Source organism: Chenopodium album, chromosome 21 (genome assembly GCF_948465745.1).
Source record: "Chenopodium album chromosome 21, dcCheAlbu1.1, whole genome shotgun sequence".
Lineage (NCBI taxonomy): Eukaryota > Viridiplantae > Streptophyta > Magnoliopsida > Caryophyllales > Amaranthaceae > Chenopodium > Chenopodium album.
In genome coordinates, this window is record NC_137854.1 from 8,269,995 (window position 1) to 8,294,675 (window position 24,681).

At 36.4% G+C, this 24,681-nt stretch overlaps 2 protein-coding genes and 1 pseudogene across 4 annotated transcripts; all 3 read left to right on the plus strand.

Moving 5' to 3' along the window:
• The first annotated feature begins 10,576 nt into the window (after positions 1–10,576).
• LOC145600288 (uncharacterized) lies at positions 10,577–11,593 on the plus strand. Its single transcript, XM_081656207.1, has one exon. It carries the CDS (start codon positions 10,577–10,579, stop codon positions 11,591–11,593), a length of 1,017 nt encoding a protein of 338 aa, XP_081512333.1.
• A 1,200-nt stretch (positions 11,594–12,793) lies between these two features.
• LOC145601880 (cytochrome c oxidase subunit 6a, mitochondrial-like) lies at positions 12,794–15,558 on the plus strand. The gene is made up of 4 exons (XM_081657965.1): positions 12,794–12,972; positions 13,277–13,392; positions 14,219–14,261; positions 15,295–15,558. Exons 1-4 carry the CDS (start codon positions 12,858–12,860, stop codon positions 15,330–15,332), a joined length of 312 nt encoding a protein of 103 aa, XP_081514091.1. The 5' UTR covers positions 12,794–12,857; the 3' UTR covers positions 15,333–15,558.
• Positions 15,559–17,184: 1,626 nt separating this feature from the next.
• LOC145602421 (cysteine desulfurase, mitochondrial pseudogene) lies at positions 17,185–19,208 on the plus strand (annotated as a pseudogene). Of its 2 annotated transcripts, none has more exons than XR_014104550.1 (2): positions 17,185–17,424; positions 17,517–19,208. The product of XR_014104550.1 is annotated as a cysteine desulfurase, mitochondrial pseudogene, transcript variant X1 (transcript). The 2 variants fall into 2 exon arrangements; XR_014104551.1 differs by having other exon boundaries at positions 17,540–19,208.
• Positions 19,209–24,681: the final 5,473 nt, after the last annotated feature.

Here is a 24,681-nt window from a genome sequence, read left to right on the forward strand (position 1 = left end):
ACAGGAACCATGTCCAACTGTCAGTACTCTCAACTTCAACAACAGCCCATGCCAAAGGAAACATCTGGTTGTTTCCATCTCTCCCAACAGCAACAAGAAGTTGCCCTCCAAATGGACCTTTTAAAAAGCACCCATCTAAGGAAATGAAGGGCCTACAACCAGCCTTAAATCCCTTTTTCAATGCCTCAAAACACAAATACATTCTCTCAAAAACATTGGCAGTCATTTGCAACTTAACAGTGTTGCCCCTGTTACTCTTTAGGATCTCAGCAGCATATCTAGGAAGCAAAGAGTATTGTTCCTCATACTCTCCAATAATTGAAGCCTGTCCCTTCTTCCTTGCCCTAAAAGCCTGGTATTTACTTACCCTTATTCCCTTTTCTAGCCAAATGGACTCCCTAATGTCCTGTAACTTCATGTAGGGGTTAACTTTGAACCAATTTGCATAGTTTCTAGCAATCCATGTGGATTTCAACACTGAAACCTTTGCTGCCCTCCCACACTTATGCTCACCTATGTAAGTCTTCACAACAAAATTTCTTTTCTGGCTCTCCCATGATGCCCATATTTTCCAAGGGCAACCTTTTACATGCTGCCTGCATTTAGCCCCAACTCTGTTTTTATCATTTCTATAGAATTCTATATTTCTGCCACTATCAACACAGTAATCAGTCAAAGCCTTCCTAAACATCACAGCATTCTCAAATACTTGACCTAGATTGAAATCACTTGTTGTGATGTCATTTGACCTATGACCTCTAGGTGTTGTCAAGTTGGGTGGTGGAATGAGGTACCCTACATCCTCTTCATCATCATCATCATTAGGACTGTCTTCATCACTAACACCTTCCCAATCATCCTCAAACATATGCACTCCCTTCCCCTTTGAATCAGCAACCCTTTTAAGCATCTTCAACTCCTCCTCATAGTCAAATTCATTTTTCTTCTCCTGTGTCAGTTTGTCCCTAGCAGACACAATTTCCACATCATCTTCATCTGTTCCCTCACTGTCATAATCATATTCAACTTGTTCACTCATCCTAGGTGCATTGAACCCTACACCAGCATGACAATCTTGCAACAAGGACATGAAAGTCCCTCCACCAGACCCATTTACTGACCTAGTACCAGACCCTATATTGAAGTTTGAAGTCATGTAGATTTCATGTTCTGAGTACATATGAATCACTCTACACTCAAGCAATAATGACAGAAAAGGGTCAAATGTGTTAGTATCAAAACCTAGGAACCTCACACCATCTGCCATGGTTTTCCTAGGGTCCAAATAGTGAAGCTTTACAATATCAGTGTAGCCTAAAGAGTCTATCAACTGCTTTACATATGAGCTATCCACACATTCTGGGATATCATCAAACACATTCACCCTTCCACCCCTGTAGTACATTACTTCATCTTCTACCCACATTCCACCATGGTGAACAACTAAGCAAGGCTTTATATCATCCATATTGTCTGCCAATGTGTATCCACAGATTCAATATAAATACACATTTCAATTAAAATATACAAAAATGCACAAATATAACAACAATTCATCCACACAATCACAATTTTAATTCAGACAAACAATAATCTGATCCATAAACAAAATAGGCTTCATTCATATATATATGTATATAATGTTGATCCATTACAAAATGGCTGTACAAGCCAAGCCTTAAGCAATGTCATGGTAGTGACAAATCCCAAAAGATGATCACTGATTTGTCACATACAAAAACCTACCTACCATGACATTGAGTTCCTACCATAAACATTTAATCCTAAATTAAAACATAAAAGATTAATCCTAGCAGCTGCTAACACCAAAAACCTACAAGCTGCACATAGACCCCCCCCCCAACCCTCACAACTGCCTACTCCTCCTCCTTGAACAGCAGAGGGAACCCATCAAAGTAGGCTGTCATGTCTTTGTTCAGCCAGGCGTGTAAATCCCGGCCGTCGTTGAAGATTAGGTCATTCAGAACCCACTCGTTCACAGACGCCCTTGGTCCGGTGAAAGGTTGGAGGTTTGCCAGGTGGCGAGTCATCCACCACAGACGCCACTTCCTGCACACCTTCTTCACAGCATCCCGACTAAACCAATCCAGCTTCGGGAAGACATGGAGGGCAAGGATGTCGGGGTCGCTGAAAATTGGGTGAGCTTCAGAAAGAGCGTCCATACCTAAGGTCAAGCCATGTAGTTAGATGATATTTTTTTCAATTCCAACACTACTCTGTTTTACTAACTATAAACCCTAGAAAATTACTGAAATTCAACCACAAACACACACTTTTTCGAAAATCAAAACACACCAAGTTAAAACGCTGATCCAGTACAAGATCAAGCTCACAAATAACATGCAAAACAGTAAGAAATTAAAATTTTGAAAAAAAAAAAAACCCACAATTCCGTACAAAAAAACCCAGAAACGACACATTAAAGAAGAGAAAGAGAGAACCAGGGAATATACCTTCAGATGGTTGCAGCTGTTGTACTCTCGCTCTCTTTGTTGAACTAGATTCACCAGATTCCCACATTAATGTCGAATAATTTGAAGGGAAGGACGAGGAATTTTTCAGAAAGGGAGAGCTCTGTTTTTTTTTTAGAATAAAGAAATGATGAAGAGAGCCAATGGAGTGAAAAGAAAATAAAAAGGCTTTCTCCTTTCTATTTCTCGCGCCAACGTCAGAAAAATAATGATGTTTTTTCCTTCCCAAGACACACGTGTCTTTATTACATAATTTCCTGTTTTTTTATTACAGCTATTACTTTTTCTAACCGGTTTACCAAGTTTCACCGGATTTCTTACCTCCTACAACAAGTTCAGTCCCCTAAATGCAACTCATGAAACCTTAGTCCCTAAAGTGCAACTTTCTTGAAACGTTAGTACTCTAAAATTGTAATGAGCCAGCCCCGGTTAATAAGCCATATTAACAAAGAATGTTAATATGATGGCATTTTTGAAATTATGAGAGATTCTGTCTAATATTTTAATGTTTTTTTTACTTTTGCAGGTCATGTGGCACTAACTGGGACGTTAGCCATTGAAAACGGTCATTTTGAATGCCGTTTTGTCTTGAATTTGGGAATCACAACATTTGGCTAATCCCATTATTCTGGTACAACACGATTTTGCTCTCCAATTTTGTCAATTTTCTCTCTCCTCCATTACATTTAGCCTCCTTCACTCTCACTTCCTTAAGCTCCAACAATGGAGGTCGGAGAGAAGCCGGGATCGGCGGCGACGAAGACCATCGTCTCTGCAACTCCGGCTAAAAGAAGAAGCCGTTGAAACTCGGTTTCGTAAAACTTCTCGGTGATGATCATAATGAATCGACGCCGGAGATTAAAAATCGGGAAAAGGAAAGGAAGTCGGCGAATGATCCTCCTCCAGCGAATTCTCATGGTGGAGATGATTTTTCGTCGATGACGGACATCGAATTGAGAATTGCAATAATAATAAAATCCATAGTAACAACTGTAATTCCTATCCACGTACCTTCAACCGAACACAATTATATGAACACATTGTCATTTAAACATCCTGCATTTCCTATTCACTCCAATTAACATCAATCCAACACAATTACATGCTCATCAATGCAAATATGATGTCACATTTAACTCAAATAAAATCATTTATACATAACATTAACTCCAATTAACTCAATCAGACTAATCAATCAAATCACCCAACTAACCCAAGTCATAGAATTACACATGACATTACCACAATCAATCAATAAATTATTTAATTGTAAACAAATTTAATTTACAACAACAATAATGGGAAGAATCAACCCGATAAACTGGAAATAATTTTGTAAATTAAAGAAACGACAATGTAACGCCGCCTCCGACCCTCCGTAGTTTGAAACACAGACACTGATTCAGATCGACTCAGAAAATTAGGGGTAACTTCAATTCGATATGAGACTTAGTGGAATTGTGGAGAACATGTTCTTGACCTGCAGTATCTTTTGGAGGAGAGTCAGACCATTAGGAGAAAGAAACAACAGTTGGTTCACCAATGGAAAATAATTATGGAACGGGACTGTAAACAAACGAGGAGATAACGTCTATTTTGGACGTTAAGGGTCCTACCCGCGTGTTTACAATTGTGCCCTTACTAAAAAGGTAGAAATGACCCATGCGCCCTCATATAAACGAGGCTGGTTAATATTGCATATTAACCAGTATTTTCTCAATTGTAATAACTCCATTATAGCGCTCTCAAAAATAATACTTCGTATTCAAACTTTTGATTGCCTAAATTTGGAACAATACATTTCTCTTTCCTTACTACTGAACTGCGAACACACTGATTAAACCCACATACTCAAACTCTCAAAATTCATTGAAGCTTCTCTTCTGAATTGCAATGGAAGACCACCAACTTACTCAAGAATCTGGAACCGGCTCTTCTGTATGATTTTTTTAACTGGGTTTTTTTTTTTTTATGATCTAATTTCTTTTGGTTAAATCTTATTAGTACAATTTTGGTGTTGTTCTTTGATAATATCTTTCAATTAAATTCTGCATTTTTTATTATGTGTGTTAATTATACCTTCGAAATGGCGGATTAATGGCTAATTAAGAGAAAGAAGTTAATGGGTGTTTAATTATCCGGTTCATTTGGCTTGGCATATTCTAGAATATTGCTTGTTTTCATGTTTGGATTCTCTGCTTGATATCAGAATCTTGGTGATGTTCTTTAATCATCACTATTTAATATGAAATTGTTGTGCCTGTTCAATTGACAAAACCTTTAGAATGATTTATTAATGGCGGATTATGGGAAATAAGTTAATGGGTGTTTAATTATCCGGATCATTTAATTTGGCATATTGTAGAAATGTAGAATTTTTGCTTTTATTTTATTTTTTTTGGTAAAATTAGAATTTTGGCTTGTTTTCATGTATGAATTCTTGCTTAATATCAGAATCTTGGTGATATTCTTTAAATATCACTTTAATTTTTGGTTGATTCAACTTGGCATTTTGTAGAAATGTCGAATGTTTGCTTGTATGTTTTGATTTTCTGCTTAATATAAGAATCTTGGTGATGTTCTTTGATTATCTCTTGTTAATATGAAGTTGTCGTGCCCTCCCTGTTCATTTGACTAATCTTTAGAATGATTTATCAATGGTGACTTATGAGAAAGAAGTAAATGGGTGTTTATTAAATTAATTTGTTGGTTTGTCTCATTTTTTTTTTCTTCTTTGCAATGTTTCCTTACAACAATTCTTGTTAGTCTATCCTGAATCATTTTTGGGACTTAAGATTTTGTTGTTGTTGTTGCTGCTGCTGCTGCTGCTTAATAGGAAAGCCCGCCTAATGTTAGTAGTCAGCAGGGAGTTGAAGGCCCTAGTTCAGGTATGCTTGAGCTGTAGCTGTATATACATTGGTAGTCTGTAGCTGTAGCTGTAGCTGTAGTCTGTAGAAGTTGGATGAAATCTGTAGCTGTAGTCTGTAGAAGTTTATTGATATTGCTGTCATAATTTCATTTTTTTTTCAGTCGACCCTGGCATGCCTTTAAAAGTGAAATGTCGGCAAAACTGTGCTTGTTCACTAGATAATATAATGGAAGGTCAAGAAGATAGAATAAGTTGCTTGAAAGTTCTGCTGGCAAAATCATCAGAGGGACAAGTTGATGCAGAGGTGCCTCCTGATATGAGAGCTATGAGTGATGATGAGTCTGAGGGATTGGCCACAATAGCTGCTGGAGATAAGTCGAAGAATGCTAGTTCTTCTCAAGATGATATCAGCTGTAGTGTAGTCAAGCAGTTAGTCAATATCCTGAAGGATGTCATGACTGATGGCATGCATTTAAAAGTTGAACATTGCCTAAAACGAGTTGCGTTACTAGAAAATTCTGTAAATAACCTGAGGGATACTAGTGTATCGCAATATTGCAAACAGGTGTCAGCATTGGAAAGTTCTGTAGATCATTTAAGGGACATAGCTAGTGGATTGCAGGACCAATTGAAAAAGTCGTCAGAGGGACTAATTGGAATTGGTCACAGTATTTGCAGTAGACTTGAAGCTGATGCTGATGTGAGAGATAGGAGTACCACCAAAGTGGAAGCACTGGAAAATGCTGTAAATCATCTAACGGAAATAGCTAGTGGGCTGCAGGTTGAGTTGAAGCAGTTATCAGAGGAACTAATTGCCATTGGTCACAGTATTTGCAGTAGACTTCCAGTTGATGCTGAGGTGAGAGCTAGGAGTGGTCTTGTTTCCACCTCAGGGACAGATGATCATAGGGTCGATATAGTTCCTGGAGATGGATCATCTGTAGCCAACAGAGACAGTGTCAGGGCAACTGCAGAAAAACCCTCAAAGGACTCAATTTTGGTGTTCATAACAATGGCTTATACTATGGTAGACGTGTGGCTTACTATATATAAAGAAAGGTCCCAAGTTGTCGCAGTCTCAATAGCTTTTGTGGCCCCAATACTCATGAGTATTCTTTATTATATATATGGTTACCGAGGCTAGTGAAGTCTTGCTGCTCTGGAGAAGAGTGCTGATACTTCTCAAGATGACAACATTCAATGATTTTCCACTCCATGATCGTAATGAAGAAGATGACAACATTCAATGACTTACTGTATTCTGCTGATTGTATATGTTTTTTAGTGCTACCTTGTGATATTGTAAATAGGAGACTATATACAAAACATCTATTATGCAAGCACTTTGGTTTGGGATTGATATTTCAAGTAATAACTGAAGCCATAACAGAGCCTTCTGAAAGTATTTGTTAGGATACCATAAAATTAGCATTGTTAAAAGAAAGTTGCTAGTCTACAATTTAACAAAGGAAGGGCTTAAAATATACAATAGTAGGAAAAAAGTTCATACTTGTGTCAAAATGAATATTCAGATGTGTTTTCCTAGATGATATGTGTTTGATGATCTGATTGAACTATGCTCGATCTTGCTCTTTATTTTAAAAAGATCTGTTGAATTTGTTCATTGAGTAGCCAATTTTTATTTTTTTTTACAATGTTAAACATCAGTCATGAATCTTATGCTATTGAGCAAAATGTGTAGCTCGACAACAAAGAATGCAGCAAGCTCCCCCTCCTGTAACCAACTATCCCTCAATTTCTACTCAAACAGCACAGCAAATGAAAATCTACGCGTCTTCCTTATTTCAGTCATCTCGAGGAGCTGTTTCACAGCCAAATGATTCCATAACTCGAAGGCTGGAAGATGAGGTGAATAATCTGAAGGGTATTGCTGATCGCTTGCTATCTGAACTGGCTGATTCCAAAAGCCGCATTTTAATACTGGAGGCTGATGTAAAGAGTCTGAAGGGTAGCAATGATGGCTTGCAACCTGAACTGTCTTTTTCCTTGCCAGAGGCTGAGTTGGGAATGTCATCAGAGAAACAAATTGCAACTGATGACATAAGCTGTAGTTCGGATGATGGGCTGATAAGACCTATTCCTGCAGTTGATGCAGAGGTGGCTTCTGATATGAGAGCTTGGAGTGGTCCTGGTTTCACTTCAGGAAATGATGATGAGTCCGAGGAACCGGTCACAATAGCTGCTGGTGGTTGGTTATCTGCAGCTTATACAGACAGAAACAAGGCAACTACAGAATCAGATGAATTGCAAGGTGCAAAGGTGGAGAATGTTAGTACTTTCCATGATGACATAATCTGTAGTTCGGATGATGGGCAGGTAAGGCTTATTCCTTCAGTTGATGCAGAGGTGTCTTCTGATATGAGAGCTAGGAGTGATCCTGGTTCCACCTCAGGGAATGATGATGAGTCCGAGGGACCGGCCACAATAGCTGCTGGAGATGGGTTATCTGCAGCTAATACAGACATAATAAGCAAGGCTAATACAGAATCAGATGAATCACAAGATGATGCAAAGGCGAAGAATGCTAATACTTCCCAAGATGACAGCACTTAATAGGATTCATCTCTTTTAATAAACAGTGCAGACTAATTCCGTTCTGTAGATGTGTTTCCTGATGTCTCAAGCCGATTTCATACAATTAACAACGCAGACTATAAAAAGAAAGAAGTACAGGAATTTTCCTAGAAATTCACCTAAATTTTGTATGTAATGTGAAGCACAGAAAATACAAACACAATTAGATTATACATATTGTGATGTAAGTGTATGCATGCTATACTTTGCTTTTGGAAGAGACAGAAATTGATCACTTCTACAATTGTGATGTAAGTACAACAAATCTACAATATTGTTCTTAGATGATACTTGTCCCTATAATTTTCTTGTTGGCATTTCCATTTCAAGTTGCTTATTCATGTCAATTCAAATTTATTATAGTGTGAATATATGACTTGTATAAATTTAAATAATCTATTTTGTATAGTTGTATAGGTAATTAGGATTAACAGGTTGTATAGAATGTTTATTCCCTTTAATTTTGTTTGATAGGTTTAAAGTAATACATGCAATAAACCATATTATATATTGGATGGTGAACTAGTTTTGTTGGTTAAAGTCTTAGAGTGATCAAATCACAAGTATTATTAACTTAGAATAATCTGATTTTTTTTTTTTTTTTTGGAAAATAATCTGATTATTAATGCTTGTCTTCTCACATTGAAGTCACCTCAAGTGATTGGTAATCTATTATTCAAGTTGTAGAACAATAAAGTGCGTGATTAACATTAATCAAAGTGAATTGATAACAGCATGAACCCTTCTCAGATGTCCAAGGAGGCAACATACATCAAAAGAATCCTTTCACGTGTAGCCTTCGAATTACCCCTACACTTTCTTAGAATAGGTCTTTTCTATTTTCATTCATCCATCTCTATAATATAAAGTCCAACCTCTACAATTATAATCCGTACATAGATGACATTGTTGACATGTAATCTATCCCTGTACTTTGTATTAATTAGTCAATTGCAATTGTCAAACTTATGACGACTTATGAGGTATCGGTGTATATTTATATTGTACAAAGTAAATGACAAGATATTGTTAACAACTTACTTCGTATATTATGAATCCAGTATTTAATGGACCTTTTTTTAAAAAAAAAAACACGATTACTTAATGGACTTTAATTACACTTTGATTATTATGACATTATTTTTTAATTACACTTTGACCATTGTTTGTGATTTATACGTGAATAAAAAAAATAAATAAATAAAAAAATCATGTAAAATCTAATAGATTCAATTCAATATATACTTTTGAATACATAATTAGATATACTTCGCATTAATGATTGAATCTATGTTGACAAACATGAAAAAAGTGTTACAAACATTTAAAATATGAATTTAGTACATAAAAGTTTAATTGTTTTTTTTTTCAAAATTGAGCTTTCACTTCATATGCCATACATCCACCAATCCAAATCAATCCTTTGACTACACTGCCACACAAAGAAAAAAATAACTGAAGGGGTATAAGTGTATAACTCCACTTTTTCTATAACCATCCCCCACTCATTTCACTAATTTTTAGTTCTTTGGTTTAGACTTTTGCGACATCAAAAAGAACATTTCAAATGCAGATTGACAACAACAATAAGAGATTATAAAGGTAGCAAATCAACAATTCAACATGAAATTCTCCATATTTTTCTGAATTTCCCAAAATCTACTAATTTAAAATCTTAAACTTTTATACAAGTGTACTTATAGATTGATGGAATGACACCAAAAATGCTTATAAAATATCAACATCTCAAACAAAAAAAAATAATAATAAAGAAAATCAACATCGATCATTTGGAGCCAATAGACAACAATATTTGTATTGGTTGTACGCTTGTACATAACACAATTTGATCACTTTTTATGGCTTTAGCTTACAAGATCAATATTCCCTCCATAAGTCTTTCACACACACAAAAGGTTAGACCAAAAGACAAACACACATCAAGTAGTTCTTACTCTTTAAGAACATGAGGATGAGTTTATTCTAACGTTTTCTTTTTTTTTTAAAAAAAAAAAAACTGATTAAACTAAGAGAAATTGCCCCATTTCTATATATATATATATAAAAAAAAAAAAAAAAAAAAAAAAAAAAAAAAAAAAAAACAACCATACTATGGAAAATTGTTCAAATGAATAGGTTGCATTCTAAATAATCTATTAAATTGCTATAATTAAATTAGTACAGAATATGGGTAACAAGTAGCAACATGGGAGAATAGCTTTTCTCCAATATCCATCACCCATTTCCCACATTTTTATGTTTTAAACTTGTATCCATAATTCAATTAAAATCACCTAAGAAATAAATAAATAAATTCAAACATGTATCCATGATTTAACTAAAATCACCTAATAAATATATATATAAATAAATAAAATCTATTTATCAAAAAAAAATAATAAAATAAAAATCCCACTTTTTTCAAGTGGGAAATAAATCACCTTTTTTTTGGATTTCCTTCCAAATAACTCCACTCCAAACAAATTAAAAACCCCCCAAAATTTTAGTCAATTTCATTTTAGCCACCCCAATAATATAATCCTACCAACAAATCCCCCCACAACACCAAATAAAAAAAAAATCTCTCAATTTGATCTCTCATTCCTCCCTTAAAAAACCAATGGCCACAAACCACCACACCAACCACCGTCCACCACCACCAACACGGCAGCGCAAAGTCTGCTTCTCCATCGCCGCCTACGCAAAAACCGTAATCACCTCCCTCAAAACCTCCAACATCCACGTGGCAGCCGGACTCACCAACGACGAAATCACCACCGCGGAATCCGCCGGTCATTTCACATTCCCCTCCGACCTCCGATCAATCCTCTCCGAAGGCCTTCCTGTGGGCCCAGGCTTCCCCAACTGGCGCTCCTCCTCAACCTACCAGCTCCGCCTCCTTACCGCCCTCCCTATCCTCTCTCTCTCCCAAGAAGCTTCTAGAAACAACTTCTGGGTCCCATCTTGGGGCCCACGGCCCACTAACAATGATCAGGCCCAATCATTGGCCCAACATTTCCTATCCAAGGCCCCACCCCTTGTCCCCGTGTTTCGGCACTGTTATATTCCGGCTGAACCCAATTTGGCGGGAAACCCCGTGTTCTACGTGCATGGGAGTGACGTCAGATTGTTGAGTGCTGACGTGGGCGGGTTTTTTAAGGAAACGGAGTTTCGGAGAAAAGACTGCGTTTGGAGGACACGGAGTAGTAATAATAATAATAAAAATAATACGACCCCAGCGTGGGCCCGGGAAGCAAGGCAAGTCGAGTTTTGGACCGAGGCTGCAGCGCGTGAGAGCGCGTGTAACAAATGGTGGACCGACGAGCTGAATGGTTGTATCGATGAGGTGATGTGGCGGTTGAGGGATGGTGGATGGGCCGAGGATGACGTGAGGGAGATGATGATGATGGATGGTAAAGGTGGTGGTCGCGATGAGGCGGTGGTGTCCACGTGCGTGACGGTAGGTGGGGTGAGTGGAAAGGAGGGTGCTGTGAAGCACGTGAGGAAAATGTCGAGAGAGTTGCTGAGAGGTGGTTGGAGTATAGACGACGTCGTTTATTCGTTGAGTGATGAGTGTGGAGAAATAGAGAGTGGGATACTTGATGGTGAAGCTTGGGTTGAGTTGATAACTCCGTGATTTCATGCAAAAATGATTAGCAAATCATAGAAGAGAATTTGGGGAAAATGTTTGCTTTTTGGTGGGATTTATTGGGATACAATTTTGTGATATTCTAGGATCGATCATATCATAGGTTATAAAAATATATGGACCCACATGTAGATTTAATAAGTCACATAGATTTTGATGTTTGTTGATTTCGTAGAAAATTGGGTCAATGGATATATACATACAAAAAAAAAATGTAGAATTATTGTAGATCTTTCTCTTTTTATTTTTCAAATTAGATGTAGTTTGTTTCGTTCTATCTTTGAGATCTTATGAATTTGCCACTATAATAAGCATAATCTATTTCATGAGATTTACATGGATATTGTAGAACAATATCATGATTTTGTAAAATAGATCAGAAGATAGTAATCATATGTGTGTTGATATGTGATGGAATATTATATTTTTTGATTAGGTGCCATTGAATTTAAAAGAATAGAGCCGAGACTGAATGCATGCACATTGGTTTACAATCTTATCATGACTTCAAAATCACATCTGTGTTTTTTATGCAATCTAATCTCATATATTCTCATGTCCCACCTTATTCCTATAAGTTTACAGGTCATATACTGATATACATGGATCATGATCAGCTTATATGGACATAATGCAATTTATTACAAGATTGTATAAAAAAAAAATATCTAATCTCATAATTGTAACGTCTTACTCGAAAATGGAGAAAAAAAAATTGAAAGTGTACTGTAGGTGTCCAAACTTGATAAGTAAAAAAAAAAAAAAAGTCATCATGGATATCAACATACAATGTGGCAAAATTGGCTGATATTTGTTTAATGAATTTGGATGATGTAAACGTTGTGCGATTACTTTTTTAAAAAAACTTACCCAATTCAATCATACTCGAAAATGACCAAAGGTAAGATGAACCAAATGACCAAAATCAATATAACTCGATTCTACTATTCGAACCAAACTCAATCTACACTCATTTGTGATTTTGAAAATAACACGAAATGGACATGACACGACTCGACTTTTTTGTCAGGTTTAGGATGTTTTAGGGTCCATTGGGCTAAAGTAAGAAGCTTGCTAGACTATTTAGCCCAAATCTATATTCACCAAAAGATAGAAGACCAAAACAGATTCGGATCCTGCAACCTGGTATTCTGGAAATTGCAATTAGGTTCGCAAACTCCAATTTCATTTTCCCAGTTTCATTCATAAGAAAAAAGGAAAATTTAGAGAGAGAAAGTAGAGAGAAGCAACAATGGCGATGACTCTTGCTAAACTCAGATCCGGCGTTCAATCCGCCATCCGTGCTGGTCGTTCCTCCGATCTTTCCAAGCGCCCCTTCTCTTCTTCCGCCCACCACGACGTTGCCTGTAACTTTCTCTCTCTTACCCCTTTTTCCCATACAGATTTGACCCTGAAATTCGCAATTTTTTGCTTTGATTTGAATACCCTTTTATGATTATACGATATACATAAATCTGAATTTCAATTTTTTCATGTTCGATTATTTAATTTAATTAATTAGGGTTTTGATTTTGTTTTGGGTTAATTAGCGTAAGCATTGAAGTTTTATAATTGCAATAGAATTGGGGGTTTTTTGTTTTCATTTGTATGTTTTGTATTTTCTGGAAAATGGGTGTTGATTGTTTTTGTTTTGTTTGTATTTATTTGAAGACGAGGCTAAAGAGGCATCAAAATGGGAGAAAATTACTTACCTTGGAATAATTAGTTGCACAACCTTGGCAATCTACCAACTTTCCAAGCCTCATCATCACTTCCCAGAGCCTCCTGTAAGTTCTATTTAAGTTTTACATTACTTATTTTTCCTCTGTTGTTTTGCTCATTTGGCCCATTTGTTCTCAATTGCATTGAATTGAGTGTTGTATTTTCACTATCATGCTAAATTGTGCATCCGTAGAATTGATCGGATGAATTCTCTATTATTCCGTGATGATTGGTGTTTTTGCTCATTAGTACTTTAGGTTTCTTAATTTTATAAGCACAAGTAAAGAAAATGCTTTTATATTTGTTGCACTTTGGCCAATGCTAACTACGGAGTACTAGATTTCTATTTAAATGTGTTTCATTTGTCAATTAATAGTTTGGTACGTAGTATCAAATTTTTCATCGTTCTATCAAGTAAATTAGCTTGCTTAAGCTAATTAATTCTTATCTTAACTTCCATCCAATGGTCAAGGTTTTAGCTTGAGACTTTTAGGAATTGCATGCTCCTTAGCTAACCATAACCATTGGAGATTCGATACACCATTATAAACTTAGCCTAGTGGAAAGGATAGTACCATCTCTCTAGTAAGAACACTTTGGGGGAGGGGACCCCTTACATTTCCCCCACTCTGTTGTTTATGTTTGTATGTTCTTCGTAATTAATTGAGTTGCTGTGGCGGATCATACGAGATTATGAAGATGATTTGCTATTGTGCTTGGTGTGTGCATCTCATCTGATTATAATCACAACTGTTTGGCTTCTTTTTGTTAAATTTTATAACACTAGTTGAAAAATGGTGTTTGCTTGGTTTTCTACATATCTTTATGTAGATTAATATGAAGTACTTCGTATGCAGTATCTCATTTTTGTTTAATGTGATTTTTTTGCAGGCATACCCTTACATGCACATTCGCAACAAGGAGTTCCCATGGGGTATGGTTTCATCTTTACTCTATATATTTTATTCTTAACCAACCTGTTGGAGACCTTGTTAAGTCTGTCTTATGTAATTTGGTATACTGGCTTTTTTATTTTTACACTGGAGGTCTTTTTATGTTTGTTACATTGTCTTAATCCTTCATGAATAAAGATATGGCATTACTTATTTGAGACAGTTTAAAATTGGGTAACTCCAAAAAGTTAAGCCCTTTTCCTAGACAACCTACAATCAAATGGTTCACTGCTATCTCTGTTATAGTACAGCAATATGCTCTGTATACTATATCAAGATAAGAGACATAAATTGTCGTGGTGTTTATAATAAATTAATGAATCGCAACTGTGAACATGGTTGATAGGTTAGACTCTGTTAGAGTTTTTAAGGAATTATCTGGATCCAAGTCCACATGAAATCTCTCATGGCTGTTTTATGGGTGAAGACTGGCTGTTATTATATTTTGGATCCAGTTTAGGAAAGCCCCTGTTTTTTTGCAGGGTTGACATATTTGATAGCTAATTATCACTATTATAATGTACAGTGATAGTTGTGTTCGGAGATCACCAATCCAAGCCAGTCTACAAAATCCTTTTATTTTTAAAAATGTCTTTTTTTGTTACCGCATCCTTTTTTGACATCTATTGTGGTGAAGTTTTGTTTGTAGCAACTCTGAATCACCTAGTTTTGAAGTCTGATTTATATTATCTGCCTTTTATTGTTTTGGTCACAAGCTTTTCTTTCCTTAGCTTGAACTACAATGTCTTTTGGCTCTAGTTCCACTTTAGTTGCATTCTATTTTTTTGGCTTCCTTTTAATTTGATCAAAAATTAAAAAAAGTTATACTAAAAATTTTTGAATGGGAAACATATAGTTATTGTAAACATACAAGTGAATTAGCATGGATTTGATCAATTGTCTTCATAGTTGTGCATGCCCCTTCTGAAAATCTTTGCTACGCCCTTTAAATGATTCATGCCTAATGTCTTTGTTCTTCACAAACATTTTTGACATGTCTTTTGTGGTTTTCAGGACCTGACGGACTCTTTGAGGTGAAGGAACATCATTAATCATGCTAATTTGCTCTTACAATTTCATGTTATTGTCATTGGATCAATATCGTCTTTGGAAGATGAATTTTCTACTTCAATGTTTTTCACAGTGCTCAAGCACTCAAAGTTCTTTGTCGAGATGAATGTATGGACCGTTTGTGGGAGGGTATTGGCCTTTTGTGATTTGGACATGCCTTTTGACTGTAATTCTTCAAATAAAATGTGGTTAATACTTGGATATGCATTCCTATCTTCAACTACCATAGTATTTATTGTTCATGCATTTGTTCAAGGTCCCTTTTTAAATTCAGCATGATATATTTTTCTTTCATGCCGCACTTCCAGTTCCATTTTACTTAAATGTGCAAAGCTGTTGAGAAATTATGTAACACTTAAATGTGCACTTCCAGTTCCAGAATTGTCCCATCTTGTATTGGTTGACATATTGCGAAGTTTATCAATACCAAGGAGTGCATTCTGAAAAAAAAAGTATAGTAGTGATTAACAACCCAAGTCCCATAGGTTAGCACTTACACAGTTGAGCATTGATTTATCTAAGAATGTTTAGCTCCAACAGGTTTTTGATAAAACTTACTCCGTATTATGTAGTAGCTCCTCATCTCCACCATTGCCTCCTACTATTTTCGCTCTCTTCACCTCCCTTTGGACCCTCTTCATTTGTTCTCTTGTAAGTATACTTCACTAGGATTACTCTACTTTTAAAACAAATAACTATCTTGTAGTATCAACTTGTTTATGTTAAGAACAACCAAATTTTGAGGCATTGGAATTGGAGGGCTCAATTTCATTATTTAGTTTATGAACTATTATATCATTAACAATTACAAATTTTATCTATAAGAATTTATTAATAAAATTTTGATTTTGAATATTTTTTTCATTGATGTTTAATCTAGTTAATGATTTCAAATCTTTGCTCTGATCTGTTGGTTGCAATAAATATTATAAAAAATGTTTTGAGGTGGGTCAATACACAATAGCTCAAGGTTACGGTGGAAATCCGACCCCTTCTTACAACATTTTACTCCATAAATGTTTAGGTTTTTTCTTACAATATTTTTTTATTAGTAGGTTGTTTTTCATTAAATCTAAGTTTTATTAAAAAGTTTTTGACAAAAAATCTTTTTAAATGTATAGTGAAAGACGAAATTATCTATATCTATATACTTTATTATTATTAGTAGTATTTAAAAACTCAAACCATCATCTTTAACATGCCACATGTACATTTTGTTTTTCACCCATGCCACATGTACATTTTATTTTTCACCAATGTCACGTGTCACCTCATTTAATCCCTTTTCTCATATTAAAAACACTATGTTTAAATCAATACATGTACGAATGTTACTTAGTTCACTTTCCCCCAAATTAATTTCTTCTACAATTACATTCAATTTTATCTCCTTTTTAAACTATACATTTTCCAATAAAAACAAATAAAAAATTTATAAGTATATTATATATCTATAAACAACCGGTGCATTGCACGAGCCATAAGGCTAGTTATACTCCATACTTCCATAGTAAAGTAGGTGTTTCAACAAAAAAAAAAAAAAAAAAAAAAAAAAAAAAAAAGAAAAAAAAAAGGGGGGGGGGGGAATAGTAGGCCTAGTCATGTCCAATTCATGAAGCCATAAATGCATAATGGTGTAATTTAGAAGCTGATCCGAGTATCCGACCACTAATAAAGCCAATTATAATTATACAAAAAGATTTAGGACCTGTTCTAATTGATTGAACTGAGCTGAATTGAACTGAAAATAATGCGAATAGAACATACCCTTATCTTTAGGGTTGGGTACTTGGGTGACATCCTCATCAAACTCGTGGTCACATTTTCTTCCTCTCAAGTCTCAAGTCTCAAGTCTCACCGCATTTCCGCAACAGTCGGTGTTTCCTTCCCTCCCTTAAACCCCCTCTCATCCTCATTTCTCTCCATTTTCTCAACCCTACCATTACTCTTCCAATAATCAAACGATATTCCATTTTATCATTTTATATCTCAATTACTCCCCAATTAACCCAATTCCAAAACCCTAATTCAACTTTCTCTCTCTCCTCTTTGCAATCCCCATTTCTCACTCAGGTATACTCTTCAATCCAATTCTCTGGATTTCTGTCCTTCATTTCTTTCAAATTCGATTAATTTTAAATTCCTGTTTTCCAATTTCATTGTAGGATTTCTCCTTTTCATTTCACAGAATGACTTTCTCGAAGCATCTAATCTCCAAACTCCGCAACCTCCAACCCATCTCACAAACCCTAATCCGCCCCTTCTCCACCGCCGCCGCCGCCGCCACCGTCGACACACCGTCGGAAGACTCACCCATCTCCATGAAAGGGGTCAAAATCTCCGGCCGCCCACTCTACCTTGACATGCAAGCAACCTCTCCGGTCGACCCACGTGTCCTCGACGCCATGCTCCCCTTCTACATCTCCCAATACGGCAACCCCCATAGCCGTACCCACCTCTACGGTTGGGAATCCGAAGCTGCCGTCGAAACCGCACGCACCCAAGTCGCGCGTCTAATCAACGCGTCACCCAAGGAAATCATCTTCACCTCCGGCGCAACCGAGTCCAACAATATATCCGTTAAAGGATATATGCATTTTCATCGGACGACCAAGCGCCACGTCATCACTACTCAGACCGAGCATAAGTGTGTGTTGGATTCGTGCCGTCATCTTCAGCAAGAGGGGTATGAGGTTACTTATCTTCCTGTTGAGAAAGATGGGCTAATTGATTTGGGTAAGTTGAGGGATGCGATTCGGCCCGATACTGGGTTGGTTTCGATTATGATGGTGAATAATGAGATTGGAGTGATTCAACCTGTTGATGAGATTGGGAAGATTTGTAAGGAGTTTAATGTTGCGTTTCATACGGATGCGGCGCAGGCGTTGGGGAAGGTGCCGATTGATGTGGAGAAGATGAATGTGAGTTTGATGAGTTTGAGTGGGCATAAGATTTATGGGCCTAAAGGGGTTGGGGCGTTGTATATTAGGAGGAGGCCGAGGGTTCGGGTTGAGCCGCAGATGAATGGGGGTGGGCAGGAGAGGGGGATAAGGAGTGGGACTGTGCCGACTCCGTTGGTTGTTGGTTTCGGGGCTGCTTGTGATGTGGCGTTGAGGGAGATGGAGTATGATGGGGAGAGGGCGAAAGTGTTGTCGGAGAGGTTGTTGAAGGGGATTAGAGATAAGGTGGATGCTGTGGTTGTGAATGGTTGTGCTGAGAGGCGGTACCCGGGGAATTTGAACTTGTCGTTTCGGTTTGTGGAAGGGGAGAGCTTGTTGATGGGGTTGAAGGAGGTGGCGGTTTCGAGTGGGAGTGCTTGTACTAGTGCTAGTTTGGAGCCTAGTTATGTGTTGAGGGCGCTTGGGGTGGATGAGGAGATGGCTCATACTTCGATTAGGTTCGGGATTGGGAGGTTTACCACGGAGGAGGAGGTTGATAAGGCGGTCGAGTTGACTGTGAGGCAGGTTCAAAAGTTGAGGGAGATGAGCCCTCTCTATGAAATGTATCAGCAAGGGATTGATATTAAGAGCATTCAATGGTCTCAACACTAAGCTCTCTTGGGTTTGATCAATTGATTGGCTGAATGTGGGCATCTGTAATGTAGACATCCTGTATATTAGAAGAGCAGCTCAGAGCGCGAGTTCGGCTGTCTAACAACAGGTTTATCTCTTATACCAATTCGAGCTTTGAATTGCTTTATAGACTTATTTTGAGTATGTATTAACTATATGAGCCAGGAATGTTGAGAGCTGATTGTTTTTGAACCAAACATTGTCTAGGCTTATAATAGTATGTAAATTACTCTACGAGAAATCTTTTTGAACTTTGCAATGGCAATAAATGGCACGTGTTTGTTACATCTATTTTGCAAGTTCTCGTTATGTGCTGCCTTCTTTTAATATTGTGGTGTTGTTGGTGCGTGACCAGTCCCTAATTTCATGGCTTGTAATAGCTTAACAAGTATGGTTTGCCTGACAATCATAGGAGCTCGCATAAGTATCAAATTGCTTTAATGCTACTACCGATTTGGTGCTCAGTGTACATTATATTTAGTTTATTACTGCTCTGTATCTCAAGAAGAGGAAAAAAGCGTTCTTGATTTGATTACTGCAGTCCTATACTTCAATACATGTTTAAACTTTAAACAGAAGTAGACATCACTTCATCAGACGGAATTGTCTGGATATAGGTTCAATTTCACATCATTCTGCAAAGTGAAATTTACGCAATGGTCCTAAATACCTGGACGATACTGACTAGTCCTATGAACCAGAATTTTTGGTTGCCTTGTTGCCAACCCTTTGCTTGGACTCGCTCTTGTAGTCTTCCACTACCATGGTCATTGGGCTGATCGTGATTATTTGTGCCTGTAGGCTGAGAAACATAACGTCACGTTCGAATCAGTGTGTATAAATGTATCTATATGTCAGTTATAACTCTTGGTTTGTCGGATGGTAGTAACACTGATGGTATATGATCCCAAGTCTTAAATATTGTTGGTATTTATTAAGAGGGGGCGTTTGGTTTGCAAAATATTAAGAGCTTGAAATCTGGATGAAACCATGGTGTAGGGTTGGAAATTGATACTTGTGAATGAACATTTTTCTTTGATTTGATTCCTAAAGGTGTGGTATGAGCTATACCCTCTTCCCCATTGAGTGTTTAAACCCCATGCCTTGCGGGTTTAAAGTATGGGTTTAAAAAATGAAATTATCTTAAACAAATTGCAGGTATGAGTTTCACTCATTCTAAACACACACCTTATTTCAAAACTATGAGGAACCAAACACCCCATTAGCTAGGTTGCATGTTAGTAGTACATACCAGATGAGGTTATAATAATTAACATTTAGAATAACCCACCATAAAGTCTTAACATCATGGTTCAAACATGCTTCAAGATTTCGCCAAACCATTGGAAGTAGATCTCAATATAATCAATTAATTTTTACCTCAAGATGGATAAATATATATTCTGTGATGAATTTTTGTCACTTTATCATTTAGAATTCTTCCCGTCTCCTACTTCAAATCAATGCCATTTCCATCTTTGCTTAAATGACCTCTTATTCATCTATATGCTTATGTGTTTACTGTTTAGAGCAATGGATGCAACATTTAGAATCTTTGGGGTTTATAACTTTAGACTGAGGCCGAACAAGATTGAGTACATGGAATGTAGTTTTAGCAAACAAGGGAGTCAAGTGGGGATACAGTAACATTGGATGGTAAGGAGGTGCTTATAAACGAGTGATTTATATACCTTGGGTCGATTTTGCAGATGATATCGAAATTGATAAAAAAAAAGGTAGCCTGTAGGAATAAATACAGTTGGCTCCAATGAAGTGCAACAAATGGGGTATTGTGTGATTTTAACATATCTTTGAAGTTAAAGGGAAATATTTATATGGGTTAGAATGTTGGGCATTCAGGATGGATCATATTAAAAAGATGAGGGTAGCAAAGATGTGTATGTTGAGAACTTGAGATGGATGTGTGGGAACATCTGTAAGGATTAGATTACAAATGAAGATAATAGGAGGAAAATTGGAGTTGCGGACATGCATTGTGGATATAATAAAGGAGAACTGATTAGAAAGTAAACTAAAAGGTTGGGATCAAGGGGATCTCATAAGAGGCATGGGAAGACCAATGATGACGTGTTTGACATGAAGAAGTTGGGTTTATAGGAGCATATAACATTAGATAGATGAGATAAAAACTTTGGGGTATAAGCTTTGATTGTTGATTTTGTTTTTAACTTGGTGGTTCTCTTTTGGAGTTTTGGGTATTTGTTATTTTGTTACGTAATATTACAGATTTACAGTAGTAGTCTATTTTGGGTATATTTTGCAATAGTATTCATGAATTTGACGCCTTGTATAACTTGTGAGTTGAAGGAGTGGAGGATTTTGCTGTCTTGTATTACCACTTCAGATTCAGCATATTGCTGCTCTGTATCTTCTGAAGAGTTGGGAAATAGGTTTGATCTGTCCTCTCCATGTGTGGTACTCATTACTTAAGTGGTGGTTATTAATGCTGTTTCAAGAGTTCATTGTTCTCATTGGGGGATGTTCCTCTTTGAGCCAATATGATAGAAATGTCGTTGAGGACTTTAACTGATTTTTTTAACTAAGAGTTATAATGAGATTGGTATCATGGAAGAATACAGGTAAGAGACAAGTGAGAGAATTACTCAGCAATTTCTAAAGTTTTCAAAAAGCTTGGGCCTGCTAAAAGTATAAGATCCTGTGAATAATTAAGGAACTGGAAATTATAGACAGATTTCAGTACATATCCTATTGTCCTACTACTATTTATTTTAGTTCCTCTTATTAGAGTGGTTTTATTCCCCGATCAACCATGACTTGGGTAAAAATTCCTTTGGTTTTTGTCTAATATAGTTTTGGGTCTTTAGAGATGCAGTAAATGTCATTCATGTTTTAGATGTAATCCTGAAGCCCTGAAATAGTAAAACCACTTGGAAGTGTTGATGGCAGATGGTTGTTTGGGTAACAATTTCTGATGTCTACATGAGATGACTTGCCGATTTTATCACTACTCTTTGATTCTGCCACTATAGTATTGTGGCTGAGAGATCTGCTTTACTATTAATAAATGTTTCATAAGACCATTGTGTGCCCTTTTAGTGCTAAATATATGTAGGGATACCCTCTGTTCTCTGTTAATCTTTGGTGTGGGTGAGGCTCTGTTATATGTAGGGATACACAGTAGTAGTCTATTTTGGGTATGTTTTGCATTAGTAGCTAAAAATTTGACACCTGGTATAACTTGTGAGTTGAAGGAGTGGAGGATTTTGCTGTCTTGCATTTCCACTTTAGATTCAGCATATTGCCGCCCTGTATCTTCTGAAGAGTTGGGAAACAGGCTTGATTAGACCTTTGCACTTCATATATGTAACGTCATCCTCTCTGTGTGTGGTACTTATTACTTAATTGGTGGTTATAAGTTTTGATTCAAGAGTTTATCATTCTCATTGGGCTGTTCCTTTTTGAGCCAATATGATAAGAGGTGTCTTTGAGTACTTAAACTGATTTTTTAACAGAATTGTATTGGGAATGGTATCAAGTAAGAGACAAATGAGAGAACTTCATAGCAATTTCTAAAGTTTGCAAAAAGCTAGGGCCTGCTAAAAGTATAAGATGAATAATTAAGAACTGGAAAATATAGACAGATCTCAGAACGTATCCAATTGTCCTACTACTATACATTTTAGTACCTCTATTAGAGTGGTTATATTCCCTGATCAGCCATGACTTAGGTCAAAATTTCTTTAGTTTCTGTCTAATGTACTTTTGGCTCAATAGAGATGCAGTAAATGTTATTCGTGTTTTGGATGTAGCCCTGAAATAGTAAACCACTAGGAAGTGTGGATGGCAGATGGTTTTGTAACAATTCCTGAATTCTGATGTCTGCATGAGAAGACTTGCCGATTTTATGACTACTCTTTGATTCTGCCACTATAGTATTGTAGTTGAGAGATCTGCTTCAGTATTAGTAAATGTTTCATAAGACCATGGTGTGCCCTTTTAGTGCTAAATATATGTAGGGATACCCTCTGTTAATCTTTGGTGTGGGTGTGGCTCTTTTGCCTTTGATGTGTGCAGCCAAATGGTGGTATATGACATTTGGGTTATGATTTTTGAAACTTGAACCACTTGGTTCTTAGTGTAGATGACTAGATGTATAGTGCAATTTTGTTTTGGCTATATAAACTTTGCAGGACTAGGCAAAATTCTTTTTTGAAGGCTGAAAGGGGATGTTCAGTTGGATGTAAAATGTTCGAGGAAAGTGATTTTTTCAATTTTTCTCAATTTCCTTTGGGTTTGTTAAGGGGAGGAATAACAGTTTTCTAAATGGCAGATATTAACTAGTTCTAAGGTGGATAACCTTTACTACTACGTGTATAAAAGTTAGGGAACTTTGTTTCTTTTTTCTTTCCTCCCAGCTATCCTCATCAGCTCACTCCCATTTTCCTTTTTACTATAAATTTTCATTTACGGAAACAAAGGAAAATTAGTTTACAAATGTGTACCCCCCGAAAAAAAATTAAAAAAAATGAAAATAAAAATAAAAATAAAAAAATCCACGAAAATCATGTTATTGAAATGTTTTCAATCAAACCAAACAAATCCTTAATTATGCCCCCACTAAATGGCCTGCAGAATTTTTTTTTTCTGATTTGAATTCAGAAATAATGTGTTTAGTTCTATTTGATTTCATGTTGAAGAATGCATTTTGTGCTTCTATGAAGTCAAAACAGAGTGTGTTTTTATTTGTGCTGGATCTGTTTAGTAGAGTGACTCATCTTGATGAGTAACATTTCTGTAAATTTAATTCTGCAGTTTTTAATTTAGATTTGCTGTTGTCTGAAAGTAGTCCAGTATTCCCACTAGCTGTAGAAACACATCTGTTTTAATAGGATAACTAGAAGTGCTGAATTACTTTGGCCATCAGGAATGTACATTAACAAATGACTATAGGAAGATTTTATACTGTTGTCCAGTTATTTGATCTTCCTTGATGATCTGATTTACTGATTGACAATGGGTATGGAACTATGGTTCCATATCTGGCTGAAGGCGGGTTATATACCAAGTGCTAGTATTGTGGTATTTTGCTATCTCTCCCTTGCAAATCACTTCCATAGAGACATGCTTCATTTATTCTCATGAACATGAAATTTTTTTCCAGATCAGCTTTTCCTGTAACTCCTTCAGAAAGTTCATGATACAGATCGATCTATTGGTAAATTGTTGAAGGAGCTATAATTAGCGAATTGTATGACTGTTTCGATGTTAATGCCTTCTGAAACCGTTAGATGTGTGCTTTGTCTAAGCTTAAAAGTAAGTGCAGTCCACGCGACATATGATATACAAGGCGAAAATGTGTTACCTGCAAGATAATAAGATTTATGCGGCAGGCTTTTAGTAATCTCCATATGTTTGAGTTAGAAGTTAATTTCACGTTGCTTAACCTATTATGGCTGAATGTTTGACATCTACACTCAAATTATCCTTTTTTGTATTATAGCCTCTAAATAATTTATGATAGTGAAATGCCATATTTGCCCTCTAGATTTGTTAAATATCAACAGCGTTCGGCTTACCATGGTGGTGTATGAATGACTTCTGAGCTGTTTTAGATTTCTAACGTTACCCTAGTATTTGGTGAAGATTCCCAACTTGGAATTAATTTCTTAACCCAAGTATGTTACTTGTGTATGGTTATTATTGGTGAAAAAGGTAGATTAAAACACATAAAAGTAGGTAGTAAAAGGTTTTAGGAGAAGTAGATGCATTACTTGAA

What these genes read in the sequence shown, in the direction of transcription:
- LOC145600288 (XM_081656207.1), top strand. Translation starts at nt 10,577, where the DNA reads ATGGCCACAAACCACCACACCAACCACCGTCCACCACCACCAACACGG.
- LOC145601880 (XM_081657965.1), top strand. Translation starts at nt 12,858, where the DNA reads ATGGCGATGACTCTTGCTAAACTCAGATCCGGCGTTCAATCCGCCATC. An exon ending in CGCCCACCACGACGTTGCCT is followed by an intron (nt 12,973 to 13,276) that starts GTAACTTTCTCT and finishes ATTTATTTGAAG; the next exon opens with ACGAGGCTAAAGAGGCATCA. An exon ending in CAACAAGGAGTTCCCATGGG is followed by an intron (nt 14,262 to 15,294) that starts GTATGGTTTCAT and finishes TGTGGTTTTCAG; the next exon opens with GACCTGACGGACTCTTTGAG.